Below are 27,785 nucleotides of genomic sequence, written 5' to 3' on the forward strand. Positions count from 1 at the left end.
TTTTGCACTGTTGACCATGAGGTATAGTAAATGTAATCTGAGCTTACAGCGTACTTTGGGGAATTTGTTAAATAAGAGTACGACTGGGTGAAGTGGTAGTGCAATTCCTATTACTTTTTTTATTTCATCCACTATAATAACCCAGAAGGAAGTAATAAGAGGGCAATCCCACCATATGTGTATGAATGTACCTGGGTCCCCGCATTTCCTCCAACACCCTGTCGTTGTGTTCTTAAATATTGTGGATAATCTGACTGGTGTGAGATACCATCTGCATTGAAGTTTAATATTCATCTCTTGCGTTTGCACTGATGAGGAATATCTGTTTATATTTTGGAAAATGTGTAACCAGTCATCATGTGTAGGGTGATCCTGTAATTCCAAATCCCATTTGCTTGTGTAAGATGGAAGATGCCTAGAGTGGTGTTGTAGAAGTAGTTTATAGGTTAGAGATAGAATACCCTTTCTAGAGGAGCTCATATGGCAGAGTGTTTCAAAAGGTGTTAGGGGTCTAAGTATACCTTCTCTATCTTTATGATTAAGGATGAAGTGTGTGATTTGGTGATATCTAAACCAATGACAGAAAATCCCCCCATAACAGTCCAACAGTTCCAACCTAGGTTTAATTTTCTTATTTTGTAGGATGTCATAGCACTTGGGGATGTCGGATAGTGTGAGAAATCGGTTTGAAGTTGAGGCCAATGTTATTGGTAAACTGGGGTTATTGATCAGTGGTGTCAATGGTGAAGTACTTGAGGAGATGTTCAGAATTTTGGTAAAATGTTTATCCCATAGTTTGTATGTTTCTAATGTGGTTTTGGGAGTATTGTGTCCCAGGGACCGGTTCCGAGGAGGAATCCAGCAACACCCCCCTAGCTGTGGTACATTAGCTAATGTGTGTTCCAGTACGACCCACTCCTTGTCTGAGGAGTTCTTGCACCAGTCTACTATTCGAGTGAGAAATACAGCCCATCTATAATATTTCAGCTGCGGTACTCCCAAGCCCCCATTGTCCCTTGTGCGGTACATAGTGGACCCGGATATTCTCTGCCTTTTATTCTGCCAAATGTATGTGTTGATCATTTTTTGAAGTGTGCCTAACTGAGATTCTGAGATGTTTATAGGAATGGTTTGAAAGATATACAAAATCTTTGGTAGAATAGACATCTTAACTGCATTTATCCTTCCCACCCATGATATATTTTTAGCTTGCCAAGAGCGAAGTTCCTGTTGTATATTGTTAGTAAGTAAGGAGTAATTAAGCTTGAGAAGGTGATTAGGGGAGGCGGAAATAAATACCCCCAGATATTTTAAAGATGTTTTTTGGTGCTTAAGTTCATAGGACTGTGTTATATGGTCGATATCAGCTTGAGAAAGGCCTAAGCCCAGAAATTCAGATTTACTTGCATTCACTTTAAAGTTGGAATGTAGGCCATATAAAGACAATTCTTCCATGAGGAATTTAATCGATCTGTTTGGGGATGACAACGTTAAAAAAATGTCGTCTGCATAAAGGGTGATTTTGTATTGCTCTGTGCCTATGTGTATGCCTTCAATGTTAACATTTTGTCTGATTCTGGAGGCCAAAACCTCCATTGCAAGCACAAAAAGCAGGGGTGAAAGTGGGCACCCCTGCCTGGTCCCATTTAATATCGGGATTGGAGGCGATAGGGCATTATTTAGTACAATTTTAGCACTGGGACAGCTGTAAAGAGCAAATATTTTCCCTATAAATTTGGTGGGGAGGCCAAATTGTGTAAGCGTGTGTCTAAGGAATGACCACTCAAGGCGGTCGAACGCTTTTTCTGCATCCATTGATGCGAATATCGATTGGATGTTATGAGAGGATGCATATTCTAATAAATTGATTATTTTCGTAGTATTATCTCTGGCCTCACGGCCTGGTGTAAATCCAGCTTGGTTTATGTTTATAAGGGATGGGAGGATTTTGTTTAAGCGGGATGCGAGAATCTTTGCATATAACTTGGCATCAACATTTAATAGGGAAATTGGTCGAAAATTGGATGGGCTATTTGGGGGTTTGCCTGGTTTGGGTAGAACTGTTATATACGCTTCTAACATAGATGCTGGGAAAGGAGTTTGATCAGATGTATGGTTAAACAAGTGCAATAGATGGGGGAGAAGGATAGGCTGAAAAGTTTGATAGTATTTGGCTGTGAGGCCGTCTGGGCCTGGGCATTTCCCAGCATTTAACTTTTTTATAGCTGCAGCTACCTCTGAGGGAGTTATCGGGGAATTGATATCGTTAATTTGTTCGTCTGTAAGTTTAGGGAGATTGCTAGTGTGGAGGAAATCTAATAGGGCGGTGGCAGTCACATCTCTGTTTCCCTGCGGGGTAATGTTGTATAACCTAGAGTAGTATTCATGGAATTGCTGCAAAATTTCAGGGGTCGTCTGAACTGTCTTGTTGTTAGGTAGTTTAATGTTGTGGATGTAAGATTTCAACTTTCTTTTCTTAAGTGCCCGTGCCAAGAGTTTGCCTGCTTTGTTCCCTTCATAGAAGAAGAGTTGTCTAGTTTTCATGCGTGATTTTTGGTGCTCTATTGATAGAAAATTATTCAGTTGGATTCTGAGAGATTTGATCTCGGCTAAAATTTGGGAGTTAGAGGGATCCTGTTTGTGTGCATATTCCATCTGAGTCAATTTAGAGGTTAGTGTATGGTATAGCTGTCTAGCTATTTTCTGTGTGTGTGATTTAAGCTTGATAAATTCTCCCCTAATGGTGCATTTGTGTGCCTCCCAAAGTGTGTATGGGTCTGTAACCGAGTTGGTATTGAATTCAAAATATTCCGCTAGTATCTTAGTTAGGTTCTCTATATTTGTGGGATTACCAAGTAAAGAGTCATCAAGCCGCCAGTTATTTGGAGTAAGGTATGTATCTGGCCACCTAAATCTAACCTCCACTGCCGAGTGGTCTGACCAGGAGGACGGTGTAATACTACTTTTTGTTATTAGGGAGAGGCCTTCTTGGTTTGTCAGTAGGTAATCTATCCTGCTATATGATAGGTTTGGGTGGGAGAAAAAAGTGTAGTCTCTCCGGTCTGGATTTGCAAACCTCCATATATCATATAGGTTGTAGTCTCTGAGGGCTCTCCAGAGAAAATTTGTAGTTCTCCGAGAGGTCATGGTGTTAGGATTGGAGGAATCTAGTTTTGGGTCGAATGGAAAATTAAGGTCACCGCCCAGGAACACTGTGCCTTGCGACATATCCAGGTATCTACGAAATAATGATTTAAAAAAGGGCAGTTGCTGTGAGTTTGGGGCATAAGCATTCAAAAGTGACACCTTTCTACCATACAGTAGTCCCGAAATCCCAATAAATCTACCATCTGTATCTCTGTCTATTTTGTGAAGTGTGAATGGAACTGATTTCTTTATGAGAATACTAACTCCTCTTTTCTTAACTCCCGCTGAGCTGTGATAATGTTGAGTATATTGGGCCCCGAAGTATGTGGGTTCTTTATGTTTTTTAAAATGGGTCTCTTGGAGGAAGAGAATGTCAGCGCCCCTTTTAGATAGGTCTGATAGTGCTTTGTAACGCTTGCTAGGAGAGTTGAACCCCTTAACATTTTGGGTTATTAGAGTTATTCTACGAGTTTCTGTAGTCATACTGTGCATGTCAAAATGTGAGTCTCTATGCAATCTGCCTGTGTGGAGCATGAGAAAGGCCGTGAATGAAGCCTAACATAACAATATACTGTAAAATAATAACAACTTAAACAATATAACAAAACAGAGCCAGGTAACCATGACCTGTAATGATGCCGAGGGCAGGGACAGCCATTTAGGCCATCCCCGCCCCCCCCACCACTATTCTGAGAAAAAGAAATATTTCTTTCTTTTAAGGGGATTAATGACAGCTTCAGTATGTGAATACAATAATTTGAAACAAAATTGGGGACTGTTTATAAGTAGAGCTGTAGAGTATAAAATAAAAACAGGGGGGTGTTCAACCGTAAACCCTTTTTTTTTTTTTTTTTTTTTCATTTCAGGTATTAATCTAAAATAGCATTCAACAACATCTAAAAAGATAAATGAAGGAGTGCGGCCGCATCTTTTAACAGTCCCAGTCCATGTCCCTGAGGAGATGAAAAGCGTTAAAGACATCTTAAAGGTGATGAACTAAAATAGCAATAGACCACAAACAAATAGATGCGGCCGCATCGTTTACCAGACTTAGTCCAATTCCTAGAAGGGAGAAAAAGCATTAAAGACATTTTAATAGTTACCGACCAGTCCTTGGCCTGGGTGATCTGGGTTGCAAGTTATCTTGGGTTCCAGAGTCTTGAGTATGGACTTGTGACGAGGGAGACGTTTTCTTCTGTTGGTTGCCGACTGTTCTCCATTTTTGAAAAGCAGATTGAGATCTTTGGTCTTGTTGAGATGAGGCCTCTTCTGATGTTTGGGGTATTGTAGGTGCCTCTAGATTAAGAGCCCTACAAAAATCCTCTATTTCTGAGATATCTTTGCAGATGTGTCTTCTGTCTTCATGAATTACCATGATGTGGGTTGGAAATCCCCACCTGTAGGGGATTCTTTTGAGGCGGAGGAGTTGAGTCAGAGGGCCAAACTCCCTCCTTTGTTGGAGGGTCCGTTGGGAGAGGTCAGCGAAGAATTGCAGAACAGTCCCTCTAAACCTAATCGGTTGATTTTTCCTGGAAAGTCCAAGTATTTCTTCTTTGTCTCTAAAGTTTTTAAACTTAATAATGATGTCCCTAGGGGGTGCCGTAGGTGGTGGTTTCGGGCGCAAGGCCCTGTGTGCTCTGTCCCATGGGATTGCTTCTGATGATTTATCCCCTTTTAAGTGAGAGAACAAGGCTGGGAGAAAGGTGGGAAGATCCTTAGGGAGGACAGATTCTGGAATCCCGCGAATGCGTAAATTTTTCCGTCTGCTTCTGTTTTCCAGATCGTCAACTTTATCATACAACAGCTCCATAGCTTTTTGTTGGTTATCATATTGGGCCTGTAATTGATTAAATTCTTCCCTCATTGAATCATTACCATCCTCCAGTGCTTCCACTCTAAACCCCAATGCGTGCACATCCTGCTTAAGATCTGCCAGTTCTTCTCTAACACTTGCGCGGACAATGTCAGCAATGTCTTGCTTAGATGGAAGGGATGAAAGGATGTCTGCTGGGATTTGTATTAATTCCTGTGTGTCAGATTCCGCCTCTGAAGCTGGTGTTTTTTGAGACTCAGTTGTCCCTGGCAGTGGGCTGTCACTGTGTACTGTTTGTTCAGTTGCACTGAAGTATGATGTGACTGAGTGATTCTTACTAGATTGAGGTTTACTTGGCTTCTCCTGTCTGGGTTTTTGCCTAGTTGCCATTGCAAAGATGTTAAAGTTTAAGTCCAGTGAGTGTAGGGCAGCCGTTGTTTATAATATGCGCTGTCTTGTAATATCCCACGTGTGCTGCTTGTTTAAGAGCAGGGGCCAAGGGATTGAGAGACAATTTGTAGATTAATCATGAGCTTGCACTGTAATGTACCTTCCCCCACAGAGGGTTTTATTATTCCAAAATATTATTTTTATCTGAATCAGTGTTCACTTCCAATTCTCAGAATTTCTAAAATCCACAATTTTCAGAGTTAAATGAAAAGAAAGAGTGTCAAAATAAATAAAGTATATAGATTGATTTCTTTAAATTATGGAAGAGTGGGTGGAGTTTGACTTGTAAAACAACTGGAGAAAACAAAATAGGCTCAACTAGTACATTTTATTTCAAGACTGCAGAAAAATCGTATAATTACAACATATTTACTGTACCTTTAATAAAGAGAGTCGGTTGAAGATATATTGGTGGATTATCTTTTTTCTTTTTTTTTTTTTAACTAAAGCTCAAATCACACGATTAAAATATGAATCTTGTACAATTTTGAAAATCAGAAAATTAATTTATGGTTGCAAATAAGTGTTTGCACAGTTACAAATATTTCATTAAAATAATAATACATTATATGGAATTGTTAAATGCCTCTGCATAATCTCCAGGTGCCACAAAAGGAACTTCCAGGTCGATTTGATCTGCTCCTTTGTTTCATGTTTTAAATGCATTCTGTGCATTGCAATTTAGAATCATATCTACATTTGCATTTATTGTTTCATAATACTGTTCTTAAACACTATTTATAAGTGCAGATTCCTTCTTACGGAAGACAAGGTGTTAAGTGAATTTGACGTTTTAACTCCATTGATTTAAAATGACCTGATGAGCTTTAGAAGTACTTTGTGGTACTTTGTGTAAAAATGCATTTGTCAAGTAAACAGCTCCATCTAGTGGTTCAACTAGGTAGAATCAGACAGTAACTGGACTTTGATTACAAACGCATATTTCCATAAAATAGATCTTTAAGATAAGCATTACAGGAAACAAGATTGTAAAGTTATTTAATGCCAATATATAGCTCTGTATGGCAACAAGAATTCCAATACTGTCTCAGACATACCCTGCAGTGCTGCTAAATATTAGTTACAGATCAAAAGTAAATATGAAAGTTGTTTAAAATTGTATTCTCTATTTAAATCATAAAATAAAACATTTGGGTTTCATGTCCCTTTAACCTAACCACACTATCCAGACCCCTATCCCAAAGCACTTTAATTAGTCTGACATAAGTGTGTAGGTATGTGGGAAGTACTTTACATGTTTAAAACTCTTTCACATTCTTAATGAAATTACCACAGATGTGGCTCTAGAATGTATTATTTTTTTTTTGGGGGGGGGGTGCTTATGATTTAACTCAGGGGTGTCCAAACTTTGCTCTCCAGAGGTTTTGGAACTACATTTCCGATGATGCTCAGCCAGCATTTTATCTAGCTGAGCATCATGGGAAATGTAGTTCCAAAACCTCTGGAGAGCAAAGTTTGGACACCCCTGATTTAACTGAAAGAGCTTTATGTATGGGTGCAGGAGGATGATGGAGTTTGGATGGGTGGAGATGTGGGACTGTAGCTGGATGAGCTGTAGTTTGTAGCTGGACATCTTTGGGGGTTGACTTGGCAATTCAGGGGGATTGCTAGATAGGGTAACTTTCACCCTCTCCTCAGCTCATGGAGCACAGTGGAGTGTGGACAAAAAAATGGGGGTGCTTTGGCACACTTGTGCATCCCTGAAGAACAGCCAATGATTTTGCAACAGGCTTTGATTTGTGTGCATATTCACTGTGTACTGCTAATTAAGTTTGGGCATGAGATCCTACACAACAGTTAGTGGCTAAGTATGTTCTGAGATATTAGAATCAATATGTGTAGCAGTAGAGAGTTACTTGTTGTATAGATGTGCTTCACATCATTTTACAAATAGGGAACCACTGGCATAAAAAGAGTGTAATGGATGCTTATGCTTAGCTATATAGATGCATTTGCCACAACCCAGGACCTATGCCGATAAGCTTGCTTTTTAAAAATATACTAGTTTAACATATATGAAGGTGATGAATAAATTCCATTATAAAGTAAAAAATGAAAAGAAAAACAGATGAATCCTATATCAATCATGGCTTTTTAGACAGCAGAAATGCGTCACTGTGATTCACATACTTGTGTATAAGTCTGGCATTAAAATAATTTACCAGCAATTTATTGAAAATAAAAATGGCTCATAATTATGTAACCAATTGTTTCACTCTCTGTAAAGGAAAACATACACCTTTACAAAACGTAAGTAAATATATAACTAAATAAAAAATAATAATAATCTTGGTTTGTAGGGAAGGAAATTGCACATTGAGATTATTCTGTAACATTATCACTTTTCTTTTTCAGTGGCAAATGAAGCTGGTGATAAAAATGCCCGGCCTCTGGCAAGATTTGCAAGTAAGTGCCAGACATGCAAGTCATGTAACATTAACATTAAATGGAAACACTGTTATATTTATTCTAGAAGCAATTGTTACTCACAGGGATTCACTGATGAAAAACAAATCTGTCATAAAAAAACAGCTTCAAAAGGTCATTGAAATTAAACTTTTTTATACTGTCTATATAAAAGATCAGCAGTTAAACATATTGCAATATAATATTTTTGCATTAAAAAATGTTAAATTATGTTAAATACAGAAGAATTTTGTAATAAGTGCATAATAAAGCGGAATCATGAAATATTTTTGTGTGTGCATCTGATACCCAGGTATCTTGGTTTGACTGGCTGATAGGGACGATATATATATGTGTGTGTAAGGAGATTTTTTTATTATTAAGATTTATTTAAAAAATATTTTTACCATAATTGAACGCTGACAAGGAGTCCTGCGCTGTTCACTGCTTGGTACAAAAAACTAGGACACTATTGGCCTTTATTGGCTATACTGCATGAGCTTTGCAGAACAAAATTAATAATTTTATATATATTTATATATATATATATATATATATATATATATATATATATATATATATATATATATAATATAATTCTACTCCAGATATGTTATTGTTTAAAACAATGAATAATCCCTTTATTACTAGTGATGTCGCGAATAGTTCGCCGGAGAATAGTTCCTGGAGAACATAGCATGTTCACGTTTGCCGAGGCAGGCGAACATATGCGATGTTCGATCCACCCCCTATTCGTCATCATTGAGTAAACTTTGACCCTGTATCTCACAGTCTGCAGACACATTCCAGCCAATCAGCAGCAGACCCTCCCTCCCAGACCCTCCCAGGTCCTGGACAGCAGCCATTTTAGATTCATTCGGAAGCTGCATTGTTAGTGAGAGGAGGGACAGTGTAGCTGCTGGTGATTTAATAGGGAAATTGATAGCTAGGCTAGTGTACTCAGTGTCCACTACAGTCCTGAAGGACTCATCTGATGTCTGCTGTAAGGACAGAACTCCAAAAAGCCATTTTTAGGGCTAGAACATCCTTTTTTTTCCCCCCTGTGTAATCTAATTGCAGTTGCCTGCCTGCCAAGCCACTTGCCCAGTGCCAACACTCATATCTGCTGTAACAGTAGTGTAAATTTAAAAAAAAAAACTTTTTTGACTGTGAAACATCAGTCTGCTTGTGTAATCTAATTGCAGTTGCCTGTCTGCCAGCGTGTGTGCCAGGCCCACTTGTCCAGTGCCACCACTCATATCTGGTGTAACAGTAGTGTAAATTTAAAAAAAAAACTTTTTGACTGTGAAACATCAGTCTGCTAGTGTAATCTAATTGTAGTTGCCTGCCTGCCAGCGTGTGTGCCAGGCCCACTTGCCCAGTGCCACCACTCATATCTGCTGTAACAGTAGTGTAAATTTAAAAAAAAAAACTTTTTTGACTGTGAAACATCAGTCTGCTTCTGTAATCTAATTGCAGTTGCCTGCCTGCCAGCGTGTGTGCCATGCCCACTTTCCCAGTGCCACCACTCATATCTGCTGTAACAGTAGTGTAAATTTAAAAAAACAAAACTTTTTTGACTGTGAAACATCAGTCTGCTAGTGTAATCTAATTGCAGTTGCCTGCCTGCCTGCGTGTGTGCCAGGCCCACTTGCCCAGTGCCACCACTCATATCTGGTGTAACAGTAGTGTAAATTTAAAAAAAAAAAACTTTTTGGACTGTGAAACATCAGTCTGCTAGTGTAATCTAATTGCAGTTGCCTGCCTGCCTGCCTGCGTGTGTGCCAGGCCCACTTGCCCAGTGCCACCACTCATATCTGGTGTAACAGTAGTGTAAATTTAAAAACAAAAAACTTTTTGGACTGTGAAACATCAGTCTGCTAGTGTAATCTAATTGCAGTTGCCTGCCTGCCAGCGTGTGTGCCAGGCTCACAGCGTATACTGTGCCCACTTGCCCAGTGGCCCCACTCATATCTGGTGTAACAGTAGTGTAAATTAAAAAAAAAAAAAAACTTTTTTGACTGTGAAACATCAGTCTGCTTGTGTAATCTAATTGCAGTTGCCTGCCTGCCAGCATGTGTGCCAGGCTCACAGCGTATACTGTGCCCAGTGCCACCGCTCATATCTGGTGTAACAGTAGTGTAAATTTAAAAACAAAAAACTTTTTGGACTGTGAAACATCAGTCTGCTTTTTTTGTGTCAGGCTCACAGCATATACTGTTCCCAGTGCCACCACTCATATCTTGTTTAATAGTAGTGTAAGTGTACATTTAAAAACAAAAAAAGCTTTTGGACTGTGAAACATCAGTCTGCTTTTTTGTATCAGGCTCACAGAGTATACTGTGCCCACTTGCCCAGTGGCACCACTCATATTTTGTTTAATAGTAGTGCAAGTGTACATTTAAAAAAAAAAAAAACTTTTTGGACTGTGAAACATCAGTCTGCTTTTTTGTTTCAGGCTCACAGAGTATACTGTGCCCACTTGCCCAGTGGCACCACTCATATCTTGTTTAATAGTAGTGCAAGTATACATTTAAAAAAAAAAAACTTTTTGGACTGTGAAACATCAATCTGCTTTTTTTGTGTCAGGCTCACAGAGTATACTGTGCCCACTTGCCCAGTGCCACCACTCATATCTTGTTTAATAGTAGTGTAAGTGTACATTTAAAAACAAAAAAAGCTTTTGGACTGTGAAACATCAGTCTGCTTTTTTGTGTCAGGCTCACAGAGTATACTGTGCCCACTTGCCCAGTGGCACCACTCATATCTTGTTTAATAGTAGTGCAAGTGTACATTTAAAAAAACAAAAACTTTTTGGACTGTGAAACATCAGTCTGCTTTTTTGTGTCAGACTCACAGCGTATACTGTGCCCACTTGCCCAGTGACACCACTCATATCTTGTCATACCTGATGTTTTAAAGCACGTTATTCCAAACAATTTAGGAATGTTAGGCGATTTATGCCCTTTATGGATTAAAACCAGACTCTGCATCAACTATGTAATTTTCCGTGGGAGTTTTGCCATGGATCCCCCTCCGGCATGCCACAGTCCAGGTGTTAGTCCCCTTGAAACAACTTTTCCATCACTATTGTGGCCAGAAAGAGTCCCTGTGGGTTTTAAAATTCAACTGCCCATTGAAGTCTATGGGGGTTCGCCCGGTTCACGAACTTTTGCGGGAGTTCGCGTTCGCTGTTCGCGAACCCAAATTTTTAGGTTCGCGACATCACTATTTATTACCCATTACCTAGTTTTGCACAACCAACACTGTTATATTAATACACTTTTTACCTCTGTAATTATCTTGTTTCTAAGCCTCTGCAGACTGCCCCCTTATGTCAGTTCTTTTGACAGACGTACATTTTAGCCAATCAGAGCTGACTCTTAAATTACTCCACGGGAGTGAGCATGAACTTACAGTGTCTAACTGTCAAAATGCACTGAGATAAGAGGCAGTTCAATGGTTAAGATATTAGCATATGAATCTACCGAGGTTTAGCTTTCCACAAAGCAATTTTGATGATAAAAGTAAATTGGAAAGTTGTTTAAAATTACATGCACTATCTGAATCATGAAAGTTTAATTTTGGCTAGACTGTCCCTTTATGTACTATTTATTACAATGCAAGATGGAAATGCTCTATTTTCTGTTTCACAATATAAAATGTATGTAATGTTTCAGATAAATGTCCCTTTAAATAACCCAAAGCTCATGCCATTCAGCTTGTATTTAAAAAGACCTAAAGTTAAATTAGGTGCTGGCTCTGTACAGCTTTATTTTTTAAACTTTATGCTATATGAAGTGTTTTAAAATGGCTCATTACAATAAGATTAGGGGCTTGTGCAAGTGCACATGGCTGATCACATGACTTAGAAGCTGATTGGTGCACATGCACCATGCACTTGCTTGCCCATTAGTTAAACTTTGCAGGAGAATATGCACATCATTCAGCAGCTAAGTACACTTAGAGACTGCATCTTGGTGATATGGTTGTGTACAACTGGTGCTTACGTATCTGTTACTCCCTGGTTAAGAGGAACAACCCTCCAAGAAAAAGTTTGTTTATTCCATGCAGGTAGAAAATGTAGAGGAACCAGTTCCATAGATATATAGGCCAATAAACTGTCAAGGTAACACTGCGGAAAAAGCCACTTGAACCTTTCAACACTCCTGTATAGCCTCTCACTGCAAAGTCACATCCATATCTGTGTAGAAAAACATTTACCATACAACATTTTATATACATACCTTGGGTTAAAAGGGCATTCACTTTTATGCATGGTTCTCTCTAGACAAAAGAAAATGTTCAGAATAATTGTTTGCAGCCAAAAAAATAAATAAAAGATTTTCTTTAAATGTGTCTTATATTCACTCATGAGGTAATTTGGAATTTGTTTGCTAATAAGGATTCTTTCATCTGCTATGTCCTATGGGAAGCTTCTTTAGGGTCGCAGAGGAGCAGCTGGACAGCAGCTTAATCAAAATAAAGTAAAAGTAGTAGCTAATGCTGCTGCAAGTCAAGTTTTTTTTTTATTTATATATTTTTTTAATGCAGTCAACAACAAAAGTTCAATGTACATACTTATTGCTTGACAGAGGAATCAATCATCTGCTAAGGAACTTTCTGGATCCTTTTTTAAATAGTGTAAATCTGAAGTCTTTCCTGCCTTTACAGTAATGGTTTTAACCTTCCCCTTTAATGTGTTCCCAATGATCCATTTTACCTGCAGGGTTATTTTTGCTGCTTACATCTAAACACTATTGTAAATCATATTTCAATTTCAGTAAGTAATCCACACAAATTTTTTTTTTTCAGCAATACATTTTGTAAAAGAAAATAAATAATCACCACAGTGATCAAATAGCTATTCAAGACAAAATGTACATATATATTAAAAAATAAATACATAAATAAATATATATATATATATATATATATATATATATATATATATATATATATATATATATATATATATATATATATATATATATATACACAATAGTGTGTATTGCATAAGGACAAGACCTGGTGATGATCCCTGTGGTCCCTCGCAAAGAAAGCCAGCACACGAGATTTGAGCAACACACCTTCTTTTAATGCCAAAAAAGCATAACGTTTCAGCTCCCACTGGAGCCTTGATCACATGCAGCAGTTCATGAAGATAAATTATGCCTGATTTATCTTCATGAACTGCTGCATGTGATCAAGGCTCCAGTGGGAGCTGAAACGTTATGCTTTTTTGGCATTAAAGGAAGGTGTGTTGCTCAAATCTCGTGTACTGGCTTTCTTTGCGAGGGACCACAGGGATCATCACCAGGTCTTGTCCTTATGCAATACACACTATTGTATTTATGTATTGGCCGTGCACTGAGTGGTTATTATGTTGGTGAGTGCTGATCTCTCCTGTTAATATATATATATATATATATATATATATATATATATATACAAAACACGGAAGGGAACTGCACTCTCATACCGGACCAGGTACACATCCCATGACCCTGCAACATGCTCAGCCCTGGGTGCCACTGGCACTCACAGGTAGCTGTGCTGTCCGCAGAGCCACAAGCAGTTAACCCCAGACAGGTCTGGGTGCAAGAACCATAGGGAAAATTACAAAACAAATGAATACAACACACAGAGAAAACCCAGCACTCACTTACAAGCTCTCAGCTAAGATTTAAAAGCAAAAATGGAAAGGTTAGTCACCGCATCTGGCCAAATGAGACAAGCTCAGGTACCACGTCAAGGTCCTTCCCAATACCTGAGACCCTAAAACAGCCACACAATGTGAGCTTACAAATCCAAACAAACTGAAAACAAGGGAAGGGTGCACAGGAATATGTAACCACCCTAGACAACCACCTTCCGTGTTTTGTATATGTCTAGGGTGGTTACATATTCCTGTGCACCCTTCCCTTGTTTTCAGTTTGTTTGGATTTGAAAGCTTGCATTGTGTGGCTGTTTTAGGGTCTTAGGTATTGGAAAGGACCTTGACGTGGTACCTGAGCTTGTCCCATTTGGCCAGATGCGGTGACTAACCTTTCCATTTTTGCTTTTAAATCTTAGCTGAGAGCTTGTGAGTGCTGGGTTTTCTCTGTGTGTTGTATATATATATATATATATATATATATATATATATATATATATATATATATATATATATATATATATATTAGATATGTGCATGGCGAAAAAATTTGGTTCGGTTCGGATCAATTTGTATTTTTTGTAATTTCGGTTCGGAGCAATTCGAATTCGGAAAAATTTGAATCAATTTGGTTCGGATTTGTTTCGGATTCATTCGGATTCGAATAAATTCGGCTCGATTTGGTTCGATTCGGTTCTGAAATTCGGAATTCGGTGGGATGTGCTGTGTTTTAGACTAGTATTATGTACTATATATTAGGTGTAACCCATAGCAGAGTGATATAACCTAATATACTGTACAATACTAGTGTAATCCATGGCCATCCGTATCTACCGAATAAATCCGAACTAATTCCGATTTATTCGGTAAATTCGGCACTATTTTAATTCGGAAATCCGAATCGATCTGAATCCCGAATTTTACGAATTCGGCTGAATTTCTGAATCGATCCGAAATGAATCGCACATGTCTAATATATAAATATATATACTCCTCTGTGGAGTATGGTGTCTTTAACTTTCAGTTAGGAATTTTATCTGTGTGCTGTAGAGTAAATCAGTTCTAGTTTGGAGTGTACTGTGGTTTCTTAAAGAAACACTTGTGTGCTTCTCCTCTGTGGAGTATGGTAGTTTCCTTATATAATTGATAAAAACTCAGATGCGAGTGTATGATAAAAACGATTTTCTTTATTTGAAACACAAACCGTTGTTTGTGCTCATAAGTAAAAAGTCTTAAAACAATGTTGAATAATTCTCATGAAGAGACTGAGAATAACTTCTTGTAACAAGGAAGGATGAGTGAAGTGAATGCCTCTTGAAGGAAACAATGAAAGTCACAATATGTGCCAATGGTTTGGCTGTTAATTCCGTTTGCACAAGGATGATGAAAAGAGTGAAAATAACGATGGTGGAAAATACACTTTTTAACCTCAAAGTTATGAGGTATATCGAAAGCACATCAATAAAAATGACACTGCAGCACAATGTCTCTATATGCAAATACAATCCAAATCCTTTCTACCCCGGATCCTCTCTGTACGTAAGCAGGAACAGCTGCGCTGAACACTACCGAATACCTGTCTCCATGGCAATCCTTGGATCATGCCTCTGATTAAGTGGGGAGGAGCCCCATTAAACGTGTTAGGCCACACCCACATTCACAGACGCTGGGAACCCACAGACGCACTTGGACACTTGGAGCAGCCAGAGACTCTAGACCTTGCTTACATACAGAGAGGATCCGGGGTAGAAAGGATTTGGACTGTGTCTACATATAGAGACATTGGGGCATCTGCTGGTGCAATGCTGAATACGGCGAGCGCATTGCTTGCCGTATTCAGTGAGGTCTGGCGGACCTGATCCGCACTGTCGGATCAGGTCCGCCAGACTTTCTTAAATAGGGGCCATTGTGCTGCAGTGTCATTTTTATTGATGTGCTTTCGATATAGCTCATAACTTTGAGGTTAAAAAGTGTATTTTCCACCATCGTTATTTTCATTCTTTTCATCATCCTTGTGCAAACGGAATTAACTGCCAAACCATTGGCACATATTGTGACTTTCATTGTTTGCTTCAAGAGGCATTCACTTCACTCATTCAACATTGTTTTAAGACTTTTTACTTATGAGCACAAACAACGGTTTGTGTTTCAAATAAAGAAAACTGTTTTTATCCTACACTCGCATCTGAGTTTTTATCAATTATATAAGGAAACTACCATACTCCACAGAGGAGAAGCACTCAAGTGTTTCTTTAAGAAACCACAGTACACTCCAAAATAGAATGGATTTACTCTACAGCACACAGATAAAATTCCTAACTGAAAGTTAAAGGCACCATACTCCACAGAGGAGAAGAATATCCCAAAGGCACCAAAAGAAAGAAATACTGTACACATAAAAAGTGCCATACTCCAACAGGTCACCAAGGGACAAACATCTTTAACACAGACAGCGATTAATTCCCCCCAACGCTCCTCACATACCTCACATGTTTGAGGTCCAAAAAGGTGATCATCATTCTTAATTTTGTACTATATTGTGTACTAGTATAGTAATACTGCACCATAATTTGTTTTTTGTTTATGTTTCCTCCATTCTATGAGCACTGCAGTCTGGGACCCTCAACTCTCACACTTTACAATTTATTCAATTGATGATAGTGGAATCTCCAGACTAAGCTGCATTTGAAATACGTCAGGAAGAACTTTAAAAAGGGCAAAATAACTATTTGCAAAACACACTATCCATTTCACACACACACACACACACACACACACATATATATATATATATATATATATATATATATATATATATATATATATACATATATGTATATATATATATATGTATACTGTATATATACTTGTACACTATAAAGTAAATGTTATTGGGGGTCTATAAATATTTCATTTTTGTTTTTATGTCTTCCCTAAGCCCCCACCCCCACCTAGTAAAACCATTGTTTTCACTTTTTAAACTTTTTTTTTTTTTTGGTGAGGGGGGGGCGGTGCTTGTCGCTTTTCATAACATCACCATTTGAAAGAGCAGGCAATTCTCTTTGATTGGTGGTCTTGATTATCTATAGCTGCTAAGGAAGCTGTATTCAGAGGGGGGTGGGTATGAATCACCTACTCTGCAGGTGCTCCCATTGAAGACTTGGAAGAGTCACCCACTTTGCGGCCAATGATACCCGGCCTATAGTACAGAAGATCGCCAAAAACAGCTTCTAATCTTCAATTCCCCGCATGACAGATTGTCATGCTTACTTGGGCTGTGATACACATGAGAAGAACAGTTCATTATGTGCATCAAAGCTGTTAAAAAAGCTGTTTTTACCTGTTGAATCTATCATGTATACTAAAAACTTTAATACTGCAGTAATGGGTACAGAAAAACTATGTAAACAAGACATAACAGAATAAATCTCACTCCCAGTGGGGAGTGGAAGAGAAAAATAAGATGTTAATTTTTAATAGTTATTTCAGACAGACATAAAATAAGGAAATATTTGTGTTTATAACGAGCGAAACGCTAATGAGATCTGCTATTTCTGCAAGTTCAGCACATTCCAATGGGTTGTAAACAGCTATTTCACATCCAAAAATGTATTTCCTATACATTTTCCTCTCTGCTACTGGTATGACAAGTCTTTAGAAACATATTGGGCCAGATTACGAGTGGAGCGAAAACGTTTGCACCTGAGCGATAAGGGGGATATTGCGAGGGTTTGTACACATCGGCTTACTGCTTGTATTACGAGTTGAAAGTAAATGCAATCATGTGAGCGCAATCACGATTTACATTAGAATGATTACTGTGACTTCAGAGCTCTGATTAACTGTTTTGTGAAACATGAAAGTGTCACAAAACACATCAAAAATACATAACAAAGTACAGTTACACTCATAATAACACCATCTAATAAAAATTATTAAAAAAATATTGCATACAAAAGGCATATTTATGCATTATTCATTTTTAATAAAAGCTTTAACTATGTATTCACTTTAAATATTTCACATTTTAATTTTCTGCACATAGCAGAATATGTTCTAAGTATTCCTATATATTCCTATATATATCTTTATATATCTATATCTATATATAATCATGTATATATATATATATATATATATATATATATATATATATATATATATATATAGGTATAGATATATATGGTACCAAAATACCATCAGATATATGTAGAAATATATATTTATGAATAAATAGAATATTTTCTTGTATGTGAAGAACATTAGAATGTGAAATATTCATATTTTCATGTCAGGTTAGTGCAAATGAGAATATGTGATCGGGTTTGCGTGAGAGTAAGGTGTTAGGTTTTGTTTTCTCCATTGACTTCTATGGGGGAATACCTGAACGCGCAAGCAATATTCTAATTTCAGATTTTTGCACTCGTTAGGTTAGCGCAAGAGCAAAAACAGTTTACTTTCAACTCATAATACGAGTGCAACCGACAAACGCAAACATCTTAATTCTAGAGCAATTAACACTCAAGCGGGTACACTGTACACTCTCCCTTTAAATGGACCATTCATTTATTGTATTTTAGACAAATGCAAAAAATATTCAAACAATTGTTAATTTATCATTTGCTTGAAAAGGAATGCACATGTCTAGGTCTCACATGATTATACTACTTAACCACTGTAAAAAGCCTTAGAAAAGCCTTTTTCTTTTAGGTTGTTTGTATGGTTGTGCCACACCTGTATTAGAAAACCTAGTTAATTTGTGTATGTAGTTTGTGCTACATGACTAATTCAGATAGTCTTGGTTTAAATGGATGAAAATATCATAAACAAAGAAGCAAAAAAAAAATGCCCTCAGTAGAATACAAAGATTTTAAATGGCCAATTCAAATTAATTTGGATATGCATGAAAATGGTCAGAATGTATTTTTAGTAGTTAAAAAAGTGTGAAATTAGAAAGCAAGAAAATCATGCAAAAATAAACAAGAAAAGCAATGATGACAGGTTTGGAGCCAAAAAATATTATCTATAATAACAGCGCTAAAAAAATCAAATACCCTCATTCAAAAATTTGAATGTAACATTCAATTTAACAAATACTATTCAGAAGTTCAATAGTTCATGTGGTAGGGAATTTAGTAAATTGATACATAATAGATACAAATAAATTTATTCAAATTTTTCTATTTCGAATATTGCATAATTTCAATATTAAAGAGAGCATGAGCAATACTACTACAAATATATTGATTCAATTTTTTTCAAATTTGAATATCGCATAATTCAAATCAATTATTAAAAAAATTTGAATTGAATATTACATTTAAAGATAGCATTAGAAATACTGTTACATTAAGCAAATGTTAAAATGTTGTACAAACATTTGACATTCAAAATGAACAAAAAAAGTGTTAAAATTTGTTCCATTAGTTACTAACGACATCACTAATCACATGATAAATCCCATAATATCTGACATCCCACATAACCTACAATTACATCCTTTGTCCTCCTGTACAAGGACTTGCACATAGACAGTTCGGTTTCTGTCTGACCGGGAAACAACTTAATCCTGCACCCTCCCTCTCCATGACTTCCTTAGTGGTACCGTGTGGAATAAAATTTTTTCCTAAAAATATATTTTCAAGACCTTAATTCTGCTGAAAACCCATTTGTATTTGTCTGTTATAGCATGGCGCATCTCAGCTTTTTGCATGGCTTTTTTGTTTTTGGTTGCCCAGTAATCTTGCCCAGTTCATATTTTAACCAGAATGCGACATTCAGTGTCCCATATTCAAACAGATATATAATTATTATGTTGCCTTTAAATTATTCAAACAATAAAACAAAAAAATATTTAAGATGCTGCAAAAGATTAACAAAAGCTGTAAAGTCATGTAATGGCAATAGGAACCTATATTTAATTCTGTATGTTTCCTTAAGAAACAGTAAAGACAAAATTAAACTTTCACGTTTGGATAGAGCAGGCAATTTTAAACAAATTTCCAGTTTACATCTATTTTTGTTCTGTTGGTATTCATTGTTTAAAATTATACTCGGGAGCAGCAATGCACTACTGGGAGCTCACTAGTGATTGGTTGCTGTGCATAGGAATCCTGTCATTGGCTCACCTGATGTGTTCAGCTAACTCCCAGTAGTGCATTGCTGCCCCTTCAACAAAGGATACCAAGAGAATAAATTAAATTTAATAAGATAAGTACATTTCAAAGCTGCGTAAAACAGTATGCGCTATCTGAATTATGAAAGACAATTCCTCCTCACTGTAGACAGAAAAAAGGGCGGTATTCTACTCATAATGTCTATCTGAGTATGAGGGCAGCCAGTAGAAGAACACAGCCAATAGTACACCACCCAGGCTGATGTTATTCTACTCATAATGTATATGTGAGCAACAACCATCAGGCATTAACCATGTTTCTGTTCATGATCATGCAAGGCTTGCCTCTGCCACAGTAATTTTAACTGCAACCTCCCTCAAATATTGTTTCCCTTAACTACTGGACCCCTCTTAATGACTGCCCCACATTGTATTAACACCTACTTACCTGACTCTCTCACTCCAATTAACCCTCACCTCTCAAATACTCAAGCACCAAACTCTTAACCATGACTTCCACACACTTAATGATCCTTTACTGTAACAGTCTACCCCCAAGCACACACTGCAGTTACAATGTGCCAAGTAACGGGGTTACAATCGTACTAAATTCATTCTTGACAGTGACGTACAAATGAGCCTGTGTAACAGAAGCAAACTCTTTAATTGCAAATCCATTTTATTTGATTTGCTTATAAAGAATTGAACTAGACTTATCTGTAGATTCATTATTGTAGTCATTAGCCATCACTTCACTAATGTGTTGAAGAAAGTTTATTGTAAGGCAAAATTCAATCTTGAGAAAAGATTTAATTATTTCAGTCGAAAATATATTGCATTTAGTAAGTTGTGGAAATGGTACCCACCAGTGTGGTTAATACAGCTGAGATATGAGGCAAGTTTATATTATTTGCCATAGTATTTCCAATGTAGCAGGGTAGCCAAAATTTAGTACTAGCATTCCACCCGATTAGCACTCAATGTCTTAAAGGGACATTGCAGCCAAAATTGGAATCCTCATGGATGCATTGCAGTTTTGATATACGTGTTTTAGCAAGAATGCTTATAAAAAAATCTATAGCTGTTTCAAAAGTGTATTTACGTATGCATCGTGCACCAGCGTTTTAAACCCAACACTTGCTCAGAGAGCCTAAGGGGTTTGTATCTGGTAATGACTCAATTTGTTAATTGCTAGCATGATACAAGCCCCGCTGGCACTCTGAGCAGCTGAATTATTTAAAATGTTGGTGCACTGAGAATATCTAGCTGTGCTTCACATTAACGTGCAGAGAAAAATGACAGTACACGTATATTGCAAATATGTTTCTATTCAAATATGTAATTTATCTATGTGCATTTCAGTTTTGACTGGAATATCCCTTTAAACTCTTTGTGTGTGGTATGGTATACAAAAACCAAGACCAGAATGTTGCATTTATATATTACCACAACATAACTCCAAATATTTCTTGAAGGAATACAGAAATGCATTAAAAACTATCTGCTCGGGTTTTATTGTATTTAAAAAGAAAATCCATCTGGTCTCCACTTGCAGAAGTGTAGTTTCAACATTACTATCTTGTATTACCAATACTTATGTAGGATACAACATTTTAGATCAGGTTTACCATTAGGTCATTGTAAAAAGTGTCTAACAACTGAAGTAGTGATACCCCTTCATTAAGTCAGAGTAGATATTCCTTATATTGCATAAATGTTTCCTAGTGCACATTCCTACATACCTCAAATTACAAGAAATAGCAGACAATATATAACATTTTTTGTTCTGCAGTTGAAAAAAATATAGATCTGTTTGGTACCACTAGGGTAAATATCCAAAGTTAGTAAATTCATTATGTAGGGACAGAAAGAACAAGGTCTACAAAAATGTCTCAGATAAGTGGATTTTCTGATATTTTTATTTTCTTCCACCAAAAATAGCTATGGAGTAATTTGTTCATTAAAGGGACAGTCTAGTCAAAATTAAACTTCCATGATTCAGATAGGGCATGCAATTTTAAACAACTTTCCAATTTACTTTTATCATCAAATTTGCTTTATTCTCTTGTTATTCTTTGTTGAAAGTTAAACCTAAGTAGGCTCGTATGAAAATGTCCAAGCCCTTGAAGACCCCTTCTTATCTCAATGCATTTTAACAGTTTTTCACAGCTAGACAATGCAAATGCATGTGTGCCAATCATGTGTGCCAAATTCATGTGTGCCAAATTCATGTGTGCCATTGTGCTCAATCCAGTAGAGTAATTTATGAGTCAGCACTTATTAGCTAAAATGCAAGTCTGTGAAAAGAACTGAAATAAGGGGGCAGCCTGCAGTGGTTAAGATACAAGGTAATCACAGAGCTAAAATGTGTATTAATAAAAAATGTTGATTATGCAAAACTAGGGAATGGGTAATAAAGAGATTATCTATGTTTTTAAACAATAACAAATTCTGGAGCAGACTGTCCCTTTAACCGCTAATAATTTTTGTTGCATGCATTCATTCATTCATTTTCCTTCGCCAGCTTATCTGTATCTTATCTTATCTTATCTCCAATAGCCTTAGAGAAATCTTTGTCAGTTTTCAGAATATGAGAATGTTTATGAAGTAAAAAAATGCCTCTTGTTCTTATCAGCCACTTTGCAGTAGGGATCAGTTGAATATAAACATTTGTTTTTAATTTATTATCTTTGGTTGTGTCTCACTAAAATATCATATATAACCACATGGTGGCAGTGTAGTATATAATCTTAGATTTTTTTTCTTTTTATTTATATATAAGATTTATGTATCATCTATCTATCTATCTTTCTATCTATCTATCTATCTATCTATCTATCTAGCTAGCTATCCATCCACCAACAAAAGCAATAGGCTGGCACTGGTCTTCAACAAAACCAGTGTTTAATTGTGTTAAATTGTGTGCATGTGTATATATATATATATATATATATATATATATATATATATATATATATATATATATATATATATATATATATATATATATATATATATATATATATAACAAATTAAGTATTGCATTGAGCAATGATACATTTTTATTGGACTAACTATACATTTATAAGTTGACAAGCTTTCAGAAGTATTCCTTCCTTTTTCAAGTCTGAAGCAATACTGACCAATTCAATGGGATTTACAGATTATATCTTGAAACACAGAATGGCTTAAAAAATGACAGAAAGTGTTACAGAGGTCTGAGTGGAGGGAGAGGAGGGGGTTGTCATAAAAATCATGAGGTAGGCTTAGGTGACATAGGCAGACAGTGTCCAGTGCAGGAGAACAGACAGGGGAAATATATAGTTTTACATAGAGTATACTGACATAAAGTTATATATCAACATGGAATAAATATGTATAAAGATGTGAAATTATGTATACAGGAGGAATATAAAATAGTCAAAAAAAGAAAAAAGGAAAGAGGAAGAAGAATGGAAAAAGGAATATAAATAAGGGCAAAAGTTTTTACATAGGCTTACCTGTGTACCTATGTATAAAGAGTGTGGAATATACAATTTAGTGCTCTATGTAAAACTATTGATCAGTATTACTTTAGACTTGAAAAAGGAAGGAATACTTCTGAAAGTTTGTCAACTTATAAATTTATAGTTAGTCCAATAAAAAAAGTATCATTGCTTAAAGGGACACTCAAGACAAAATTAAACTTTAATTATTCAGATAGAGCAGGCAATTTTAAACAACTTTCCAATTTACTTCCATTAACAAAATCTGCAATCTTTTTATATTTAAACTTTTTGAGTCATGTGCAAGAATTCACAGAATAAGCGTGTATGCATTTGTGATTGGCTGATGGGTGTCACATGGTACGTGTATGCATTTGTGATTGGCTGATGGCTGTCACATGGTACAGGGGGAGTGGAAATAGACATAACTTTTAAAAATGACAGAAAAAAAAATCTACTACTCATTTGAAGTTCAGACTAAGTGCTATTGCATTGTCTTTTTATCTTGCATTTGTTGATTATGCAAATCTACTGTGTTGACTGGTCCTTTAAGAGTCATATGATCTTTCAAAGTGGTACTCTCTTTGTAAAATAATAAAAGTTCAAAAAGAAAAATAAACTAATTTTCTAGAGCATTTTATTATTGTGCTGTTATTCCTTAACGCGTGCAACAAAGTTAAACATATAGTTAAATTTAGCTCTAGAGCAGCAATATACTACTGGGACTCAGCTTAACACGATAGTTGAGCCAATGACAAGATGCATATGAGTGTAGCTACCAGCCATCAGTTAGTTCCCAGTAGTGAATTGCTGGTACTGTACCTACCTATGTATTCTTTTCAACAAGAGAATTAAATACATTTGATACAGAATTCAATTAAAAAGTATTTTAAAATTATACGCTCTGTGGGACCCATGAAAGTTCAATTTTGACCAACATGTCCCTTTAAAGGCTCCTTTACTGCCTAACACCAGGACCACAATCTAAAAATATGTGTAGATAAATGTGTGTATACAATCACTTACAAGTAAATAAAATGACTAACACAAAGTGACACAACTATAATATAAATATAAAGGATACCCTGTGATATTCTTATAAAGTTCTAACTTCATGCCTCTAAATGAATTCCAAAAAACAATAGCGTAATACTGTATATACAGATACAAATCTCTAAATCCAGAATTCCTTAATCCAGACTTTTTCATTAATATTCTTTAAAAAAAAAATACATTTTCTGTAAGTAACAATCTTCTCTGCCTGTGTCTTTGGTTCGGTTTTTGTGTTCTTAAAGGGACAGTCAAGTCCAAAATAAACGTTCATGATTCAAATAGCGCGTGTAATTTTAAACAACTTTTCAATTGACTTTTATCACCAGTTTTGCTTTGTTCTCTTGGTATTCTTAGTTGAAAGCTAAACCTAGGAAGTTCATATGCTAATTTCTTAGACCTTGAAGGCCACCTCTAATCTGACAGTTTTTCACCACTAGAAGGCGTTAGTTCATGTGTGTCATATAGATAACATTGAGCTCACGCACGTGAAGTTACCTAGGAGTGAGCACTGATTGGCTAAAATGCAAAATGTCAAAAGAACTGAAATAAGGGCTCAGTTTGCAGAGGCTTAGATACAAGGTAATTACAGTGATAAAATATGTATTATTATAACAGTGTTGGTTATGCAATACTGGAAATGGGTAATAAAGGGATAATCTATCTTTTTAAACAACAAAAATTCTGGTATTGACTGTCCCTTTAAATGCAAATCCTATTCTATATTTATATAAAACTACAACTATTACCTTTCTGATTACAGTACTGTACTATTTTCTGATGGTGTCATGTATACAAAAGTATTACAAATTATATAAAACTATCATTAGGTTACATGTATAAGATGTATTATGACATGTAAATATTACCTAAATGACTTAAGATATTGTTGTTTACACTTGGTCCCATCCCCTCTCCAAACTGTCCTATTTTACGTATGTCGATATACAAATATTCCAAAATCCAAACCCTTTCTAGTGCCAAGCAGTTTGGATAAAGTTTTTTTTATTTACCTGTATGGGCGCCATGTACTAAGAGGCGGGCGGACAGCTTCTTAACTCGCGAAGCTGTCCGTCCGCCTCCGCTACACACGGGCAGCGGATCTATTGATCCGCTTGCCCGTATGTACCATTACACACTCATCGGAGTGTGTAATGCCCGTCCCTTCAATCGCGCGACCAATCACGCGACTGAAGGGGCTGTCAATCACCGAGAGCGAGCGTGCTCTCTGTGATTTTGCTTCGCCACCTAAGAGGTGGCGTAGGCTGTAGGAAGCAGCGGTCTAATGACCGCTGCTTCTTACATTGCGGGAAGCAGGCTCGCATATGCGAACCTGCCCGCAAAGGCTCCGGAGCAGCTTTCGCTGCTTCGTACATGGAGCCCATAGGGTTTAAATATTTGAATTGCCAACCAGGTACTTACATATCAAAAGCTAAAGTAGCTTTAACAGCAGCGCAAAGATACCTGAAATAGCCATAGGTTCACAGTGCAATGACATCACAGAGCAGGTCGGCGCTGGGGAACGAGAGACTGATCTGGATGACCGTGAGGCTTGGCTCAATACGGTTAGTTAATCCATTGCCATCCACTCTCTGGGACAGTTGTTTCTGCTCTTATACTGTGACATGTGTATGAGACCATGAGTGACTAGTAAGTTCTTACAATATTGTGTAGTTTTATGTTTTTATACTTCTTATAAATATTTTTTGAAGAAAAAAAGTGCATTTGGATTATACTGGGTCCCTGTCAGTTTAAAACAAGGTGTGTGCTGATCTTAGAGGTACTGTAGTTCTTGTTATGTGAGTAACCTGTTGGCAATTGTAATATTTAAACATATCTATCTATCTATCTATCTATCTATCTATATCCCTTTATGGATGCCCATGGTGACACATACCTTTAAAATTAACTAAAGATTGTGATGGCAATATCTCTTTAATTTCAGGATCCAAGTCTCAGAACAGCCTATGGAACACTATTATCAGTGGGCTGAATCTCAAAGAAAAGCAGAAGCCGGCAATTGTCACTGACCCTCGTAGTCCTGAAGAGATACTGGCTGATGAGTTGCCACAGGTTGACAGTCCAGATGCCATTCCGAAAACATCTATAAGGTTTGAGGGGTCTTACCCGTTATTTTATCAACTTAAAGAGACATGCAAACCAAAATGTTTCTTTTATGATAGTGATAGAGCATACATTTTTAAGCAACTTTCCAATTTACTTGTATTATCAAATTTGCTTCATTATCTTGGTATCCTTTGTTGAAGGAGTAGCAATGTACTACTGGGAGCACATTAGGCGAGCCAATGACAAGTTGCATATTAGTGCAGCCACCAATCAGCAGCTAGCTCACAGTAGTGCAGCACTGCTTCTAAGCCTCTAGGTATGAATTTCAACAAAGGATACCAAAAGAACTAATCAAATTAGTTAATAAAAGTAATTTGGACAGTTGTTTAAAATTGTGTGCTCTACCTAAATTATGAGGAAAAAAAAAGTTTTGTCCCTTTAAGAATGATGTTTTGAAATTCCATTGAAACTGTGATATAAATGAAAAATGACTATAGGACAGAGATGAATAAATTCAAAGTTATTTATATCAGATTATTTAGAAATATATTAATTTGATGGTTGGTGTTGCTTTTTGATGGTTGATGTTGCTTGGTACAATTTTGCATTGTCTGATTTTTAAATAAAACATTAAAAAAAGACAAGATTTAGAATAAAAAATGTTAGCTTGCCAGCAAAGCTGAGTTTTTGTGATTGATAATAGCATAGTTAATAGGATGGAACAACCTATTACTACTGCTGAAGTAGTATACAAATTATGTTCTTGTGCACTTTTGCTTATGAATTGACTATATTAATGTAATGTATGACTTGTATTTTTACTGACATATTTTATTTAATCCATTCAACGTGATTGCACCAATTTTATATATGTGATGTTTTGTTAATAATATTGCTGTTCCGTCCACCAAACACATTCTTAGTTTCAGATCCTTTCTAGATAGTCATTTATTTGGATGTTGTAGAACTACTGTGAAAATAATGAAGTGATAACTTGTATTCAGGTGTGATGAAATAGGTTTTTGAAGCAAGCTCATATTTTGCTGTTCTTCATTTATTAATGCAAATTAGTTCCTTTCCCAGACTAATCTGAATGAGTAGTTATTGCTATTGAAAGCTCTGTATTATTGGGAACCAATGCATATTCTGGTCTTCTACATGGTAGCCTTACTTTTTTGATCTGGAGATTTAAAAAATGTATGTGCTAATATGTAGTTATATTATATTGTGGAACATTGTGCCTTATTCAGCAAAAATGACTTTCTTAATGGGAAGATTATTTAAAAAAAATCACTTATCAATGCTTAATTTTAATTAATGTGCATTTGTCTTTCATTGTTTTCATGTTACATTTTATTTTTTTCTTATCAATGGTTTCATATTTTTTTCCTTTGCCATTTTGTTTCAATTTGCAAATTAGAATATTCATTATATAGTTTATGCATCTACATGATCACACTTTATGAAAAACAAAATGCAGTATTTTATGCTGAATAAGGATTAACAGATTTTTTTTTCATTCCCCAGAATGATCTGGTTTTTGATGCTACACATCATGAAATGTGGATATCTAGT

At 36.3% G+C, this 27,785-nt stretch overlaps 1 protein-coding gene across 1 annotated transcript in view; it reads left to right on the forward strand.

Annotated features, from left to right (window-relative positions):
- PDE1C (phosphodiesterase 1C) overlaps window positions 1–27,785 on the forward strand; it is a 1,522,336-nt gene that overhangs the window by 284,910 nt on the left and 1,209,641 nt on the right. Inside the window, exons 2-3 of the mRNA XM_053715778.1 lie at window positions 7,787–7,837; window positions 26,089–26,254. Of these exons, the coding sequence (XP_053571753.1) occupies window positions 7,787–7,837; window positions 26,089–26,254 (217 nt within the window). The remainder of the gene's footprint in view (window positions 1–7,786; window positions 7,838–26,088; window positions 26,255–27,785) is intronic.

The sequence above is a fragment of the Bombina bombina genome, chromosome 5 (assembly GCF_027579735.1).
Source record: "Bombina bombina isolate aBomBom1 chromosome 5, aBomBom1.pri, whole genome shotgun sequence".
NCBI classification, from domain to species: Eukaryota; Metazoa; Chordata; class Amphibia; order Anura; family Bombinatoridae; genus Bombina; species Bombina bombina.